This window comes from Chelonia mydas, chromosome 2 (genome assembly GCF_015237465.2).
Source record: "Chelonia mydas isolate rCheMyd1 chromosome 2, rCheMyd1.pri.v2, whole genome shotgun sequence".
Lineage (NCBI taxonomy): Eukaryota > Metazoa > Chordata > Testudines > Cheloniidae > Chelonia > Chelonia mydas.
The window spans coordinates 85103656-85119189 of record NC_057850.1 but is presented as its reverse complement, the minus strand read 5'-3'; the positions used below and the strand labels follow the sequence as shown (position 1 = coordinate 85119189).

Here is a 15534-nt window from a genome sequence, read left to right as displayed (position 1 = left end):
TCTTAAGTGAACATCTACACAGCAAGGAGAAGCCCGTGGCAGTGAGCCTTAGAGCTTGGGACTACAGTCACACTTCTATGTTAAAAATAACGGAGTAGATGTTCAGGCTTGGGCTCTGAAGCCTAGCGAAGGGAGTGAGCTTCAGAGTCCAGGCTCCAGCCCAAGCCTGAACAGCTACACATCTATTTTTAGCGCCGTAGCACAAGCCTCGTGAGCCCAAGTCTGCTGCTTGCTGTATAGATGCCCCGTGTGGATACAGATTTATACCTGTGCATGCAGATATCTGCGGATATAAATTGGTATCCACAGAAGAGCAGGGCTTTCCCAGGAATCACAGCAGCAAAAGTAGCAGAACTGTACCACCCGCCAGCCCCACCCACTGGGGCAGGCTCCACGTTCACTGGCAGCTGTCTCTGGTTGCGCTCTTGTGTTAAGCAGTGCACTCGTCCCCGACAGGAGACGCAGACAGCTGCGTGGAAGGGACAGGGGCAGGGCTGGGGCGCTGGGGGTGGTACAGCTGCGCCAGAGAAGCTGCCAGCACAGGGCACTGGCTCCTGTGAGCAGCAGCCCCATATTTTGCTCCTTTCACTGCTGCGGTTCCTGAGAGAGCCCTGCGGTTGTGGATACTGATTTATAGTCAGGGATATCCTCATCCACGGATATAAATTTGTATCTGTGCTGGGCTCTATGTATAGACACACCCTAACTGGCTTAAAGATGTGTCTCCATGTAAAGCACATCGCAATAGTCATTTCAATTTAGCTACATTTTTGATTGTGTAAAACCTGAGATAAGATTAGAATAAGCTTCTTTAAAATTGTCCACAGGATCTGCTGCAGAGGGCTGAATGTGTCATGGTCAATTGTTGAGAATGGCAAATCTGCGGCTTTTCGCTGGCTTATATGCACGAAGTGTAGTGTGTGCGTGGACAGATGCATGCCCATCATGTCACATAGGGTGATCAGACGTCCTGTTTTTATAGAGCCAGTCCCTTATTTAAGCCCTCCTGCAGGTGTCCTGTCTTTTTCTTAAAAACAGGCAAATTGTCCTGTATTTTCATCTCTCCCCCATCAGTACTGGCGGGTCCTGCTACTCGCTGGATCCCTGTTTGCCAACCGCCCGCCCTCCAGCAGTGAGTGGGGGGGTCCAGTGGGTGTGCAAGGCTGGTGGCGGGGCAAAGATGCAGTGCATGGGGATGGCCGCTCCCTCTGCTGGTCCATCAGCAGAGCTCTTGCTGTGTGTTGTCTCTCAGCCAGCAGGCCCCTGCCTGCCATCCTGCTTCCGGCCAACGCTGACTGCGCACTGCGAGCTGCAGTGGCTGGTGTGTGTGGACAGGCACCAGGCAGCGGCCAGTTATGTGTCTCCTCTGCTGCCCACCCATCGGCCCTTTACGCGCTCCCCCTCTTGCTGTCCTCTCCCTGCTTTGCCCCTTCACCCCCACCGAACCCCGCTGCACCTCCATACACCCCGGGCGGGGCGTATCCTGCTCCCAGTGCTGTGAGGAGAACCAGCCCTTGGTCAGAGTGCTCAGCTCACCAGCAGCCTGGCCAGTAGGTTCCTTCCTTCCCCCACTGCTTCTGGCTGGGCTGACGCCCTGGGAAAGCCCAAGACCCTCTGACCTGGGGCGCTGGCCAGGAGGAGTGGAGCCCTGTGCGTGTCAAACCCCCGCACAGCGCTGGCATGGGGAAGCCTCTCTGCTCATCAGCTAAGCTCTGGAGTGGAGAGGGGAAGCAATTTACAGCCTGTTCAGCCCCCGACCCTGCAGGCATCACAGCAGCCCCCCAGGCAGAGGCTTAGCACACTCTTCTCTTACTGCCCAGCCCTGGGTCCTGACCCTAGGGAGTATGGGGCTGTGCTGTCCCCTAGGTACCCTCGCCTGACTGGTTTGCTGAAGCCTCTGCAGTCAGGTTCCCTGGGCCCTGGTGCACAATGCATCCTTAGAGCTTAACCCCTTCCTCCCCGTGCTGTAGCTGGGGGACAGGAGGCGGCTGGGTTATGTCAGTGGCCAGCAGCAGCCTGGAGGTGTTAGCTGCCTTTCCACACTGTGTGGGCAGGAAGGGACAAGCTACTTCCAGTGGGGGGAAGGAGGGGGAGAGAAAAAGAAGAGATGAGCTCAGCAGAGACATGGGCCAGGTCATCCCTCTCTCCTGTGTCTGGAAGCATCTTCTGTTCCTTCCCTCCCGTAGAGTGCCAAAAGCTGCTGCTGGCCACATTCTGGTGTGAACCCTGGCAGAAATCTGGGCATATGTTACCCACCGTCCCACACACACACGTGTTGTGTCAGGAAGACATGGTGCCAGGTACCAGGAGAAGCAGGTCGGTCCTGGGGTCCCAGCATGGAAGGTGGAGAGTGCCGGGCAGGGAGGGTTGGTCACTTCTCTCCCCTGCCACCCTGTGAGAGAGGGGTGTGTGTGTGTGTGTGTGTGTGACCTCTCCTTGTGTGAACCCTAAAGCCTTAAAGATAAGGTAAATAAAAATAATCCAGCTACACAGTATTTCTTTTTAACAGGGGCTCAGTCAACTTGATGGTAATGTGAACATTTGTACTGCACAGTTCCATTTGATTGCCATTGAACTCACTTGAATACAAATAATTTTACCAGGTGACCCGTATTCAGCATAGGGAAATATGGTCACCCTAATCATGTCATACTGTCAGGCATCTCTACAGAGACCTTGCAGTTTATGAATATGTTTACCTGTGAAGTGAGCAGTGAAAAAATTTAAAAAACAGTTACTTTACAAGGTTTTTTGGAGTGCATGGAAAGTAGTAGCTTATTGTGTGGACTGAAAATAAACATCATTGTTAACTAACACTTATACCCTAGCACCTAAACTTAAACCTATCCCTGTCCGTTAATGTATCTGTTTTGATTTCAGGGCAATGGACAGATTTTGAGCACCAGATCTGAGGGGCTGTCATTGCAACCCTATGAGGAGTATTCTAATGCAGTGAAGCTTGTGTCTGAGAACTTAATAGACTTTAATACAAAAAAGGCTATAGATCGGGACAGGCTGATGACTGTTTTAGCAAATGTGACTCATCTTCTGATCAGGGCCAATTACAACGTTGCAAAAAGAGCCATATACAGGTGAGTGAAGAGAGAAAATTCAGATTCATCATATGCCTTTGATAATTTAAGTATATTAAACATCATTGACTTTGGCACTATTCCTAAGGTGTTGGCAAAAGATATTCCATTTGAAACCTGATTTTAATTTCCTCCCAAAGAATTCCTTGTGAGCTGAATTGTCTCATGGTTGGTCTCATCCCAAAATAAATATTTCTGTCATGTGTTTAAAAAAAAAAAAAGTATGCAGTTGATTCTGAGTTATCTTGTAGTGGAAACGTTTTCAGTGTTATAAAGAATAGCCTACAGCCTCACTGCAGTGACACTTGTCTCTAGGAGGGAGGGTGTTTTGTTAGAAGGAAACACCTTCTGAACACTCAATAGAGTTGTTTTATTTTGGGATGTAGGAAGCAAGCCCAACATTGGCTGATTTAAGGTGCTGGCATGGCATGGCATCTGAAGGGATGTTAAAGGAGACCCATCTGCAAGGTAGCACTTGCTTCTTTCCCTTGGCCCAACCAATGGCCTTCCTCCCTCCTACCTTAATATGGTAGTATTTTTGAGTCACCAAATTTGGGTTTGCTAGTTGTGCATGAAGCAGGCCAAGCTGTTTTGGCACCCGCTCTTGTGGAGTGGTAGTAAATGTGTTCAAGGCTTGGCCTACTCATGATTCTGGACTGGCTACACAAGGTTGTTCTGATCACCCTGTTTGTGGTTGGGAAGGAGTGCCTCCCTGTGGCAGAATGCCTTTGTTTGCATTAGGGGGTTGTGCCTTCCTCTTTACACATTGGTGGGAATCAGCTGGCAAGGGTGATACTACATTAGTGATGTATAAATACTTGAGGCATGGTCTAATAGATCGAACATACAAATGTTGGGTTTTTTTGTTTCAACTCTGTGATGAAGCCATTATCTTAGCCTTACATCCCAGATTCCTGGGTTAGTTTGGAAAAATGGGGCAGGTTAAAGTTATTAACACTGGAAGAGGATTATCTTAATTACTGGGCAAAAATCTGAGACTACCCAATCAGTTGTGCCTGGTTTTCCTGAGCAAAGGAGAAACAGAAATGCAAATGTTCAGTTAAGGATACCGTTTCCCCACAACAAAGGGCGCTGAGGTGCAGTAGTCATGCTAGGATAACACAGATAATGAGACCACTGCGGGGGCTTTGGCCACTGTGTTTCAGTTAACAGCTCTTATTCCCATCTTGAAGTTATTCGATTTATAAATAAAGTTCTTGTCTGAGTCTTTAAAAACAGGGATTTTTGTCTGGTCTTTATTTGACATCATCCTGAAACAGCGCTTAGCAATGTTCTCTCCAAAAGATTTATTGTTCAGAGCAAACCCTTCTGTTTATAATGAACATTGGGGAAGCAAGTGCTGTGATGGCTTTCTGTTTGGTCACAGGCTGGACTCTGTCACTCTGGATACAGCAAACGCTAATGCTATCGATCTGTCATCAGCAACAGAGGTGGAACAGTGTGAATGTCCTCAAGGTTACACAGGGATTTCCTGCGAGGTAACATCTCAGGCTGTTTTATGTGTGCACATTTTAAAACCATCTAATTATTACAAATTGTCTTTAATTACACTGTCATGGAAAAATGTGCTTTTGGCAAAACGTTACATATCCAGTTTGACATACATACTGTATTTTAACTTCTCACACGGGGTCAGCAGCCTACTCTATATACATCATAAGTGTTAGTGTCTAGAGGCACTATATGGCATCATAATGTATTTCCTTAATTTTATTTGGAAACACTAAAGGTTAATGATGTATCGGAGAACATCAACGATGGAGCTGAAAGTAGCTGTATAAGCTTCCCTAAGTTTGCTGTGGTGCGGTAATTGAGCCTGCAATTATACAAAATTCCATTTTCATTTTGTGACATTGAATTGTCAGCGCTGAGTTTATTGGAGAGCATTATGTGATGAGGGAGGCAGCTTGGTGACTAGGCATGGTGAGAACATTCCAAGCATGCGATGAATCATATAAGAAGGCATGGACATACGCTCCTGGGAACAGGAGACTATTGAGGATGGCATCAGTGGCAGAGCAGAGGGGAACTTTTCAGCAAGTAATGCCAGTGCAAAGCACTGGTCTTTTTGAAAAGCACCACTGGAACTTTAATGACTATGCAAAGCAGACAGAACGTCTGTTTCGATTGTCTCATAAGAAAGAGTCTTACATAAGTAACTGCACAGAACTTATTTTACCTTCTTCAAGTGGATGAAGGGCTGAATCAGTGTTTTATAGACCTGATTCTTATCCTCTTTACACGAGTGCAAATCAGTGATATCAGTGGAGTTACAACCGTATACAGTACCACAGTACTTCCAGTGTAAGTGAGAGCAGAAGCAGGCTGTATGTTTTCAGAAGGGGTTTCTTTAATAATTCTCTAACATGTTCTTTAACACATACTATGCTGTATTTTTTTTTTTTCAGTCCTGTCTCTCTGGGTACTACCGTGTGGGTGGAATACTCTTTGGAGGTATTTGTCAACCCTGTGAATGCAATGGCCATGCAACTGAATGTGATATTCATGGTGTTTGCTTTGTAAGTCATCTTTCAATGTGTTTGTGTTTTGAGCATCTTTTTAGGAATTATGAGAGCATTTGGCTATGGCAGAATGTGCAGTTTTACAGTATATTTAGATAGAGCAATGGTCACAAGAACATTCTCATTGCAGAATTTACTTCATTGTTTATTGAATGGTGCTCTCAATGGGTGTAGTTACATAGTCCATTCCAGTCTTATACTTGAAATGAAGAATATCGGTGGAACTGGTAATAGCTCTAGAATCGTAACTAAGATAAAGAAATCCTTTCCCCCTGCGTGTTAGCTAATAAGAGATCAGTCCCTCCCCCATTCATGTCAATGGTAAAACTCCTATTGAACTGAATGGGAACAAAATTATGCCACAATGTAGGGCAGATTCTGCCCTCAGATATATTTGCAAGTCCACTGAGTGACATTAGTGGGAGTTAAGCATTTCCTTGTAGGGGGAGGATTTAGCATTCAGAAGTTTTTCTGAAATTTAAACCACACGATATATAATGGCTATAAACAAGAATGAAATATGTAATAGGCTTGTTGTTGCACATGTATACATTTATCAGAATAGATTTAGTTTTGTGTATAAGTAATGCTTTTGTCTAATGAGATCTAGGGCATTCTAAAATGTTGGAGGGGGTTTAGTTAGAAATTGTTGTTATCGGTGTGGACAAACTAACTTTGTTTTCAATGGTCTGCTCTGTTCTTCATGTCCTCTCCTTGAATCTTAATGCAATGTTGCATACAGACTTATGCTGAGATCCCCCTGGGGATGAAAAACCATCAAGAACAAATATGAAAAGATTTCGTCCATGTCTCACAGGCTTGTCAACACAACACTACAGGACCTTCCTGTAATCAGTGCTTGCCAGGGTTCTATGGAACTCCATCCCGAGGAATGCCAGAGGACTGCCAGCCATGTGCCTGCCCACTAAGAACTCATACAAACAAGTAAGCTGCTTGCCTAAGATTTTCAATTGCATCTTCAGCAACATCAGCTGGATGGTGGAGACAGAAAGGAGGATAAAGAAAAGTAGGATGAAATCCAAAGGGGAGGTAGAAAGACATGAAAGTAGAGGAAAAATGTATCCCATCAGAAATACCTTGTGTCAGGCAGACAGAGGAAGGCCAAATTCATAGGTGAAGCTCGGAGAAACTACGTTGGTGTAATTTACACATTGAGGGGACTGGAAGAAGATGCAAGTTACACGGGCTTAGATTTATACTGGATTGTGGCAGGAAGGCCCTGGTTCTTGTTTACGCTAGGGCCACATTACTCCATTCTGGCAGAGTAAAGAGGCCTTAGTATAAATGAGAATCAGGACAAAATCAGTGTTGAGAATCAGTGTTGCATCGGAAAAGTTACGTGAGGTGAAGGGACATAATAGGTTTAATAAGGAAAGGGCCGGACTTTAGGAAGCTAAAAATCGTAAATCTTATTCATTTGAAAACAAATTACAGAGTTTTGAAACTCTTTGCATTGATAATGACCCCCTCAAAATATTCTTGATAGTTTCAGTCCCACCTGCCACATGGACAATAGAGGTGAAGTTATCTGTGACAAGTGTCTGCCAGGCTATGGAGGATCACGGTGTGAAAGGTATGTACTACAATGTTGTGAAAAATCTGTATCATTGTTATCCTCAGCCAGATATCTGTCTATCTGGGGAAGAAGTGTTTACATCAAGTGTATGAGAATACTCCTGAGAAAATATGGATTTTCCCCTCTCATTATAGCTCCATTTGGTTTTATTCAGAGGATCTTTGGATAAATATTGATCAATAGTAAAACTTGCTGTGTGGGGTAACTATTTGACATGCCTGCATTCAGTCTGATACAGCTTTCAACCTATTGTACAGATGTGCTAATGGTTACTACGGAAATCCACTGGTGCCTGGAGAGTCATGTGTTCCTTGTGACTGCAATGGCAATATAGATCCAACAGAAGATGGCCACTGTGATGCATTCACAGGAGAGTGTCTGAAATGCGTGAGAAACACTCAGGGCCATCACTGTGAAAAGTGTGCTGATGGGTACTATGGGGATGCCGTGATTGCTAAAAGCTGTCATGGTAAGTTCTTACTATTATGGTTATAATTGAAAGCATCCAGAAATGTAGCAGGCACCTCACAGAACAGACAGAAAGACATTATCCCTGTTTTGAAGAGCTTATAGTCTAGCATAAGATGTGTGATTTGACAAGTCAGGGTAACAAAGCGTAGAGAGGGCTTGAGTGAGCAAGTATTACAGCAGTGAGGTTACATTGTTACCCAGTTTAAGCTTAAGCTTGTGCATGTCTGGCTGATTCACTGCTGCGGGTCATCACAGAAGAATCTGATGAAATGGGCAGTGCCAAAATGTATTAAGTGCACCTGACCTTGTGCTATTGTTTGTATTCAGTTAGTGGGCCACTCAGCACTGACATTCAAGATACCCATACCAGACACTTCCTGTCTTGGTGTGTTGCTTGTGGAACTGGAAGAGCTGTAGAAGTGGCATACTTCTTTCCTGGAGATGGGAGACACTCACGTTGCTAAACAGTAACGGCTCCGGCTGATTTAAGAACAGCAGTGACTGGATCAAAGAGACGCTTGTGGACAGTGGTATTCCTCTGTCACAAGAATGCTGGCCATGACAGACACCTGGCCAGGATGCTGTGGGTGTACAGCAAGGGGGAGTGTTTAAAAAAGTAATGGCCACTTTCAAAGCAATAATGTTAAAACTATAGCTTGAATACTGTATGTAAACTACAGTAAAGTAATAAGAGATCTGACTACAGAGCAAGTTACACACATCTAAAATTTCCAAGCAGAGGTGAACTGCCCCTACCCTGTAAGAAAAAATAGTATCAGAAAAATATTTTTTGCAACATGTAAGTGTGCAAAGTGTATGTTCTTTCTGATTATGAATGCAGATTCATTGCATACATTCCATACATGTCAAATATATCTTTGTGTTCACAGAGCTCAATGCAGGCACCAACATAACTCAACTGTGTAAACTGGGAATCATAAAGCCAGATTTTGCTGTTGGTTACCCAAGTGTAAATCCAGAATAACCTCACTGAAATCAGTGTTAAACTGAATTTACTCTGGTATAATAGAAGGCAGAATTTAACTCAAAGAAATTTGAAATGTACATGATCTGATAGGCCATCCCTTGCAAATATAGGATTATGTGTTCCCTACAATATATTCCTGGTGTGGGGAGAAGAGAGCAAATGTAAATGAGCACAAAGTTGTAATTTTATGTCTAGTATTTGGGTTCTTCAATAGGGTACGTCTCTCTGGTTTACTTTGTGCATCTCTGCTCAGTACTACACTACTTTTTCTGTTTAGTTTGACCCATGTGCACATAAATGTATTAACACATGGGAGACAACAGTCGGTTTTGTGCATTATATAGAGATATGTTGTTCTGTATAATAATGAATTCATATCCATAGGCATTAATAGACTTTTATTCTTCTTTCTTTAACATAAGTCTGTGAGTGCCATGTGAATAGCTCCCTTTCAAACATTTGCCATCGTGAGACTGGCCGATGTCACTGCAAACCAAATGTGATTGGACCAAGATGTGATACATGCGTGGTAAGAAATGAAACCCCCTATCACCAATATACATTTTTTAACATCAGGTTCAAAATACAATGGCAAAGAGGAAATTTTTGGCCTAGTTAAATGCAAAGTGAATAATATCATTGCATATAAAGGAGGTCAGAAGGGGAAGGTGATGTCTTTGTCAAAAGTTGAATTGAATTTCAGCCAGCTAGCTGTTTGCAGTGTTGTATTTAGCTCACACACTCTGATTTCCTTCCCCACCCCTGAAGAAGAATTCTGTGTAACTTGAAAGCCTGTGCCTTCCAGCAACAGAAATTGGCCCAATAAAAGCAATTACCTCAACTACCTTGTCTCAGCCAACTAGCTCTCATTCATGCTGTGATGCTGGAAGAGATGTCTGCATTCTCTAGGCTGGATGACATGGAGATATAAAGTTGAGCATTGTCAACATACTAAAAACACTTCAGCCCATTTCTTCTTATTAAGTCTCCTAACAGCCTCACATACCCACTGAATAAGAGTGGTGACAGCAAAGAATCCTGTGGCATTCCACCTAAGAGAGCCCTACCTAATGAGAGAACTTTAATCTTAATTTACTTGTCACCTTTTATGTTGTTTATTCACTGTTTGCATTTTTACAGCTTGGACAGTGAACTGGGAGTGGGCCATTTCACTGTATAGTCCTGATGCATTAACAAAATTGTGCTATGACTGGACTTTCACCACTTCAGGGAAGTGTTTAAATGAAAAAAAAAAAAAATTCAAAACTGTACACTGAAAAACCTTGGGAATATCTCTTTAACAGATGAGGTTAGAAGATATTAGAGCATTTCTGGCCCTGAGCATGCTATGTTAGGCCTTGTGTCCTCTAAGGTAAAGAATCTTTCCCTCCTCTGGGTCTTCTGAAGGACATGGGATCATTGAACATTCCTACGTATAGAGGAACAGTAAATGGGTAATGTTGGGGATTCTTCTACCCCCTCCCGCAGCCAAACAAAGCCTGCAAACGTTCATGCAGGTCAAGCGGCAGGAGTGGATAATATGAAGTGATCAAAGGGAGAGAATACTTTTGCATTTTCAGTTTGTTTGGAAATTTAGCTGAAATGTGGTTTCCTTCCTGTCCAACAGAATGGTTATTATGGCTTGAATACTGGACTTGGCTGCCTTCCCTGCAACTGCAGTCAATATGGCTCAGTCTCCGAGGATTGTAATGATGAAGGACAGTGTCACTGTGTACCAGGAGTGGCTGGGGAGAAGTGTGATCACTGTGCTCATGGCTTTTATGCATTCCAGGATGGTGGCTGTACACGTAAGCAGTAATCTGTGTTCTCCTCAGAGTTTGTTTCACTTTGAGGATTTCTTTCAACACAGTATTTTATGTTACACTTCAGGAAAGGTCAGTTTAAGAAATATTCACAAATCCTTGACAATGGAATGGTCCCCTCATACTTCTGCTAAACAGATTTTTAAAAAAACCTTTTTGGAGTCTTTGTAAGAAGAGATGACTTTTAAATATCAAGAAATAATAATAATAAAAAAAATTGCTAGAGAAATGTACAGTTTTAAACTATTCGGCAATCTCTTGCCAAAATGTCTCCACTCCTCCAGAGAAAACAGAAAGCAACAATCCCCTTTTCCCTCTTTGCCCCCAAAATATAAACGCTAAAAGTGAATAATGTTATATAGTTGTTTGCACTTCTTCTCTTCCCTAATTTTTTTCTGCATTTCATGTGTTACACAACTTGAGAGGCTACATCACTCATTATATTTCCAATATCACCACCTGGTTGTAAAACAACTTTTAGCCATAGTATGATGATAAAATGTTAATCCAAAAGTAAACAAATCCTATTGCAGACCAGTATGCTAGACAGTTTCATACACACCATAACCAAAGGAAAGTCTCCTTGTATCTGACTGAAAATAGCACCATATGTAATGTGAGGAGATTGTGTAGCTGTATATATTTTAGGAATTAAAGCTGGAATTTTCAAAGGGACCTAACTCTCTTTGAAAATTCCAGACTTAAATCTTTGTATATTAAAAAGACCCACAAACATTCAAATGGATCTCTTAAACTCTGTATTTTTTGTAGTTTGAATTTACATTTTTCATAATATTTAGGATAGTTAATGTATGCAAGTAACCTATCCTGATACTAATTTTTTCTAAAAAAAAAATCCCATTATTATAGTCCCTTAAATTATGCATGTTTAACAGTCCTTCCAATTTTTATAGTATGTTTTCAAACATTACCCTACCTCCTGATAATCTACAATTTTCTATCTGTCAGTCCAGGTTCTTCTGTTGATGCCTATCACTGTAATATTTGAATAACCTAGCGCAGATTTACTGGGCCACATTCTGATTTCCATTCCTGCCTTTTACACCACACAGATCAGAATCTAGCAACAGCAGGCCACTGGAGAATTCTCTGAGTGGAGTGGAACACTGCACTGGTGTACAGCTGGCAGTGCCAGCTGCTCTGCATTGGAGATCAAGGGGTTGCGTTGGGCGTGGGGAGTTGTTCCACACCACTCCATTCTACCAATCGTCTACTAGCATATAGTCCTTTAGGGACCATATGCCCATGATGTGAGTCAGAACAGCCCCTAGGACTGGTGCAGACCTGCCCACAGTCTAACTGGCTCACTGATGCTTCCTCTCCACCCCCTCTTCCCCTTCCCTGCACCAAGCAGAACTCTGATACAGAAGAGAATCTGGCCCATTATTTAAAAATTTATTCATAGGAAATTCTATAGGGTTCATCATTGTATCTGAGCGCTTAAGCAGATGAAGGAAAAGAGTTGAAAAAGTAAAGGCTATGGAGTCTATTCTGCTGTCAACAGTCCTATGAATAGTATTATTCATGTGCATCAAGCAGAGTATAACTATAGTCACAGCAGCTGGAACTCACCTTGTTGCCCAGCTGTGGTGAGAGGAGCCCAATGAATGGCAAAACTAATCATTTGGGCCTATTTCTCTTGCAGCTTGTGATTGTGGTCATACTCAGAACAACTGTAAGGAGGATTCTGGCCAGTGCATCTGTCCCCCTCACACGCAAGGACCAAAATGTGAACTCTGCGAGGACAATTACTGGGGTCTTGATCCTAAACATGGCTGTATGGTATTGTATGCTTCCTAAAATCCTGCAATTATTTTAAGAAATTCACATTGTAGTAAGGGATTTACCAGTAAGTAAGTTGGTCAGAAGTGGCCTCAAGTTTTGAATGCCTCATTCCTGGTTGCCTGATTTGAGTGGAAACTGCTGGGCACTCAACAATTTAAATCGGTAAATAGGCACCTACATATGGATTTAGAACCCTAAGCTTAGGCATCCATCTTTGAAAATCTTGGTCAGAGTGTGTGCTTTGGACTACAGCACAGGCCCTATTAAAAGTTTGCCGTGTGCTTTTTGTCTCTAGCCAATGGTGCCGTAGCTTTGGAATCTACAATAGTTACTGTCAGTAGGAAATCTGGTTACTGTGCTATAGAATAGACATGATATTGTGCTTCTAAGAACAATCAAATCTAGTACGTCTGACTTCATTCATTTTTAAAATAGCTAATGTATGTTGTGTGTTTCACACTCAGGTCATTATATAAATATTATTGTCTGTTAACGAATTATTTAAGCATTAATAATTTGCTTAGAGGTCTCTGTTGCCGATTTAGTCCAGTGACCAGTGCAGACTGACTAACATGTCATTACTGCCATCATAAAATTAGATTAACATTCTATTTAAATCAATGTTATGGGATGATTCCTGTTTCATGCATGGAGAAGTAACTCATTCCAAGTGCTATGGTGATGATTAGCTTGAATGGCACAGCATGGAATGTTGAGCTCAGAAGATTTTAGTCTTTTTATTGCTCCAGGAAGGACCTCTTCTCAACGGACCAATAATGTAAGCTAAAAGTTTATAATGAAGCAGTGCGAATGCCAGCTCAGGGCAGTTCCCGTGGAGCAGTAACCAACTGGGAGAGTATTCATTTTTAGGCAATTAACCTCAACCAGTTAATTCCCTCCACCCCTCGGAAAAGGCACTGGGCCAAGCTTTAATGTAATCATTACATGTCTGGGATTTCAATAAACACAGTCCCATAATTTTGTACTAGTTGACTTCAGTGGTGATTCTTGTGGGTGAATTGCAAGGACAATAAATCTGAAAAGTACTGCCAGAATTTAGTACTTCATAGAATTTATGGACAGTACAGCAGTCAGTCCAATTGTTGCATTTATTTAATTTTAATTTTTTAAAAATCAGGATTGTAACAAATTACTGTAATCTTTCAGGTTTCAGAGTAGCAGCCGTGTTAGTCTGTATCTGCAAAAAGAAAAGGAGTACTTGTGGCACCTTAGAGACACAAATTTATTTGAGCGTAAGCTTTCGTGAGCTACAGCTCACTTCATCAGATGCATTCAGTGGAAAATACAGTGGGGAGATTTATATACATAGAGAACATGAAACAATGGGTGTTACCATACACACTGTAACGAGAGTGATCACTTAAGGTGAGCTATTACTGGTGAGGGGGGGAGACCTTTTGTAGTGATAATCAAGGTGGGCCATTCCCAGTTGACAAGAATGTCTGACAAGAATGTCTGAGGAACAGTGGGTGGGGCGGGGTGGGGAATAAACAAGGGGAAATAGTTTTACTTTGTGTAATGACCCATCCACTCCCAGTCTCTATTCAAGCTTACATTAATTATATCCAGTTTGCAAATTAATTCCAATTCAGCAGTCTCTTGTTGGAGTCTGGTTTTGAAGTTTTTTTGTTGAAGAATTGCCACTTTTAGGTCTGTAATCGAGTGACCAAAGAGATTGAAGTGTTCTCTGACTGGTTTTTGAATGTTATAATTCTTGACGTCTGATTTGTGTCCATTTATTCTTTTACATAGAGACTGTCCAGTTTGACCAATGTACATGGCAGAGGGGCATTGCTGGCACATGATGGCATATATCACATTGGTAGATGCGCAGGTGAACGAGCCTCTGATAGTGTGGCTGATGTGATTAGGCCCTATGATGGTGTCCCCTGAATAGATATGTGGACACAGTTGGCAACGGGCTTTGTTGCAAGAATAGGTTCCTGGGTTAGTGGTTCTGTTGTGTGGTTTGTGGTTGCTGGTGAGTATTTCCTTCAGGTTGGGGGGCTGTCTGTAAGCAAGGACTGGCCTGTCTCCCAAGATCTGTGAGAGTGATGGGTCGTCCTTCAGGATAGGTTGTAGATCCTTGATGATGCGTTGGAGAGGTTTTAGTTGGGGGCTGAAGGTAATGGCTAGTGGTGTTCTGTTATTTTCTTTGTTGGGCCTGTCCTGTAGGAGGTGACTTCTGGGTACTCTTCTGGCTCTATCAATCTGTTTCTTCACTTCAGCAGGTGGGTATTGTAATTGTAAGAATGCTTGATAGAGATCTTGTAGGTGTTTGTCTCTGTCTGAGGGGCCCTCAGTTTCCCCTCTGCCCGCCCCCCCTCTTCCCCCCGAATCTCCTGCTGGTAATAGTTCACCTTAAGTGATCACTCTCATTAGTGTGTATGGTAACACCCATTGTTTCATGTTCTTTGTGTATATAAATCTCCCCACTGTATTTTCCACTGAATGCATCCGATGAAGTGAGCTGTAGCTCACGAAAGCTTATGCTCAAATAAATTTGTTAGTCTCTAAGGTGCCACAAGTACTCCTTTTCTTTTGTAATCTCTCAATAAAGCCTGCAATCTCATTGATTTATAACCAGTTCTTGCTTGCTTGTTTGGCAACCAAGTTTTAAATCTCTACATCGTCAGCTAATATTCTGAATATTTGGTGCAGGATTGTGCCTCACCTCTGTGTGTGTTTGCTGAGCCACAGGAGGAGTTGGGAGGCACAGACCCTCCTGGGTCTCCCCGTCGAGCGGTGTGACTTCACACCCCGCCAAATGGGCCAGTGCCTTATTGGTACAGTTGAACACATAGCAAACCCTAGAAGTTTTCTGACTGACTTCCCAGGCTACAAAAATGCAATGTTGCCTTTTCATAGAACCGTCACAGAAATTATGCACTCCTTTGCATTTCTCTTTCTTCCATTTTATAAATTACTTTAGTCCTGGCACCAAGCAATACACTCTGGGCTCAATCCTCAGTAGCAGTGAGTTTACACATGGCACAGCTAAGCTGTAAACCACCTTTCTGCTCCCCATTGTAGGCCAGCCTGGGCCTAAAATGGCCCCTGGTATAATTTAGTGCAAGCTAAATTACATCAGCTGCAGGTAGTCACTGCTGCAGGCCAGGATCTGGTGCAATGCCATTCACTCCTCCTGGTCCCTTCCAACCTCAGGCAAACTCCAACGCACCCCTGAGGTGGA

The 15534-nt window shown here is 42.9% G+C and overlaps 1 protein-coding gene across 1 annotated transcript in view; it reads left to right on the top strand.

Moving 5' to 3' along the window:
- The window catches only part of LAMA1 (laminin subunit alpha 1), a 163393-nt gene that overhangs the window by 80940 nt on the left and 66919 nt on the right, over positions 1-15534 (top strand). The window contains exons 14-22 of the mRNA XM_007062321.3: positions 2881-3092; positions 4480-4591; positions 5522-5632; positions 6453-6580; positions 7143-7229; positions 7490-7701; positions 9114-9220; positions 10319-10499; positions 12181-12317. Of these exons, the coding sequence (XP_007062383.3) occupies positions 2881-3092; positions 4480-4591; positions 5522-5632; positions 6453-6580; positions 7143-7229; positions 7490-7701; positions 9114-9220; positions 10319-10499; positions 12181-12317 (1287 nt within the window). The remainder of the gene's footprint in view (positions 1-2880; positions 3093-4479; positions 4592-5521; positions 5633-6452; positions 6581-7142; positions 7230-7489; positions 7702-9113; positions 9221-10318; positions 10500-12180; positions 12318-15534) is intronic.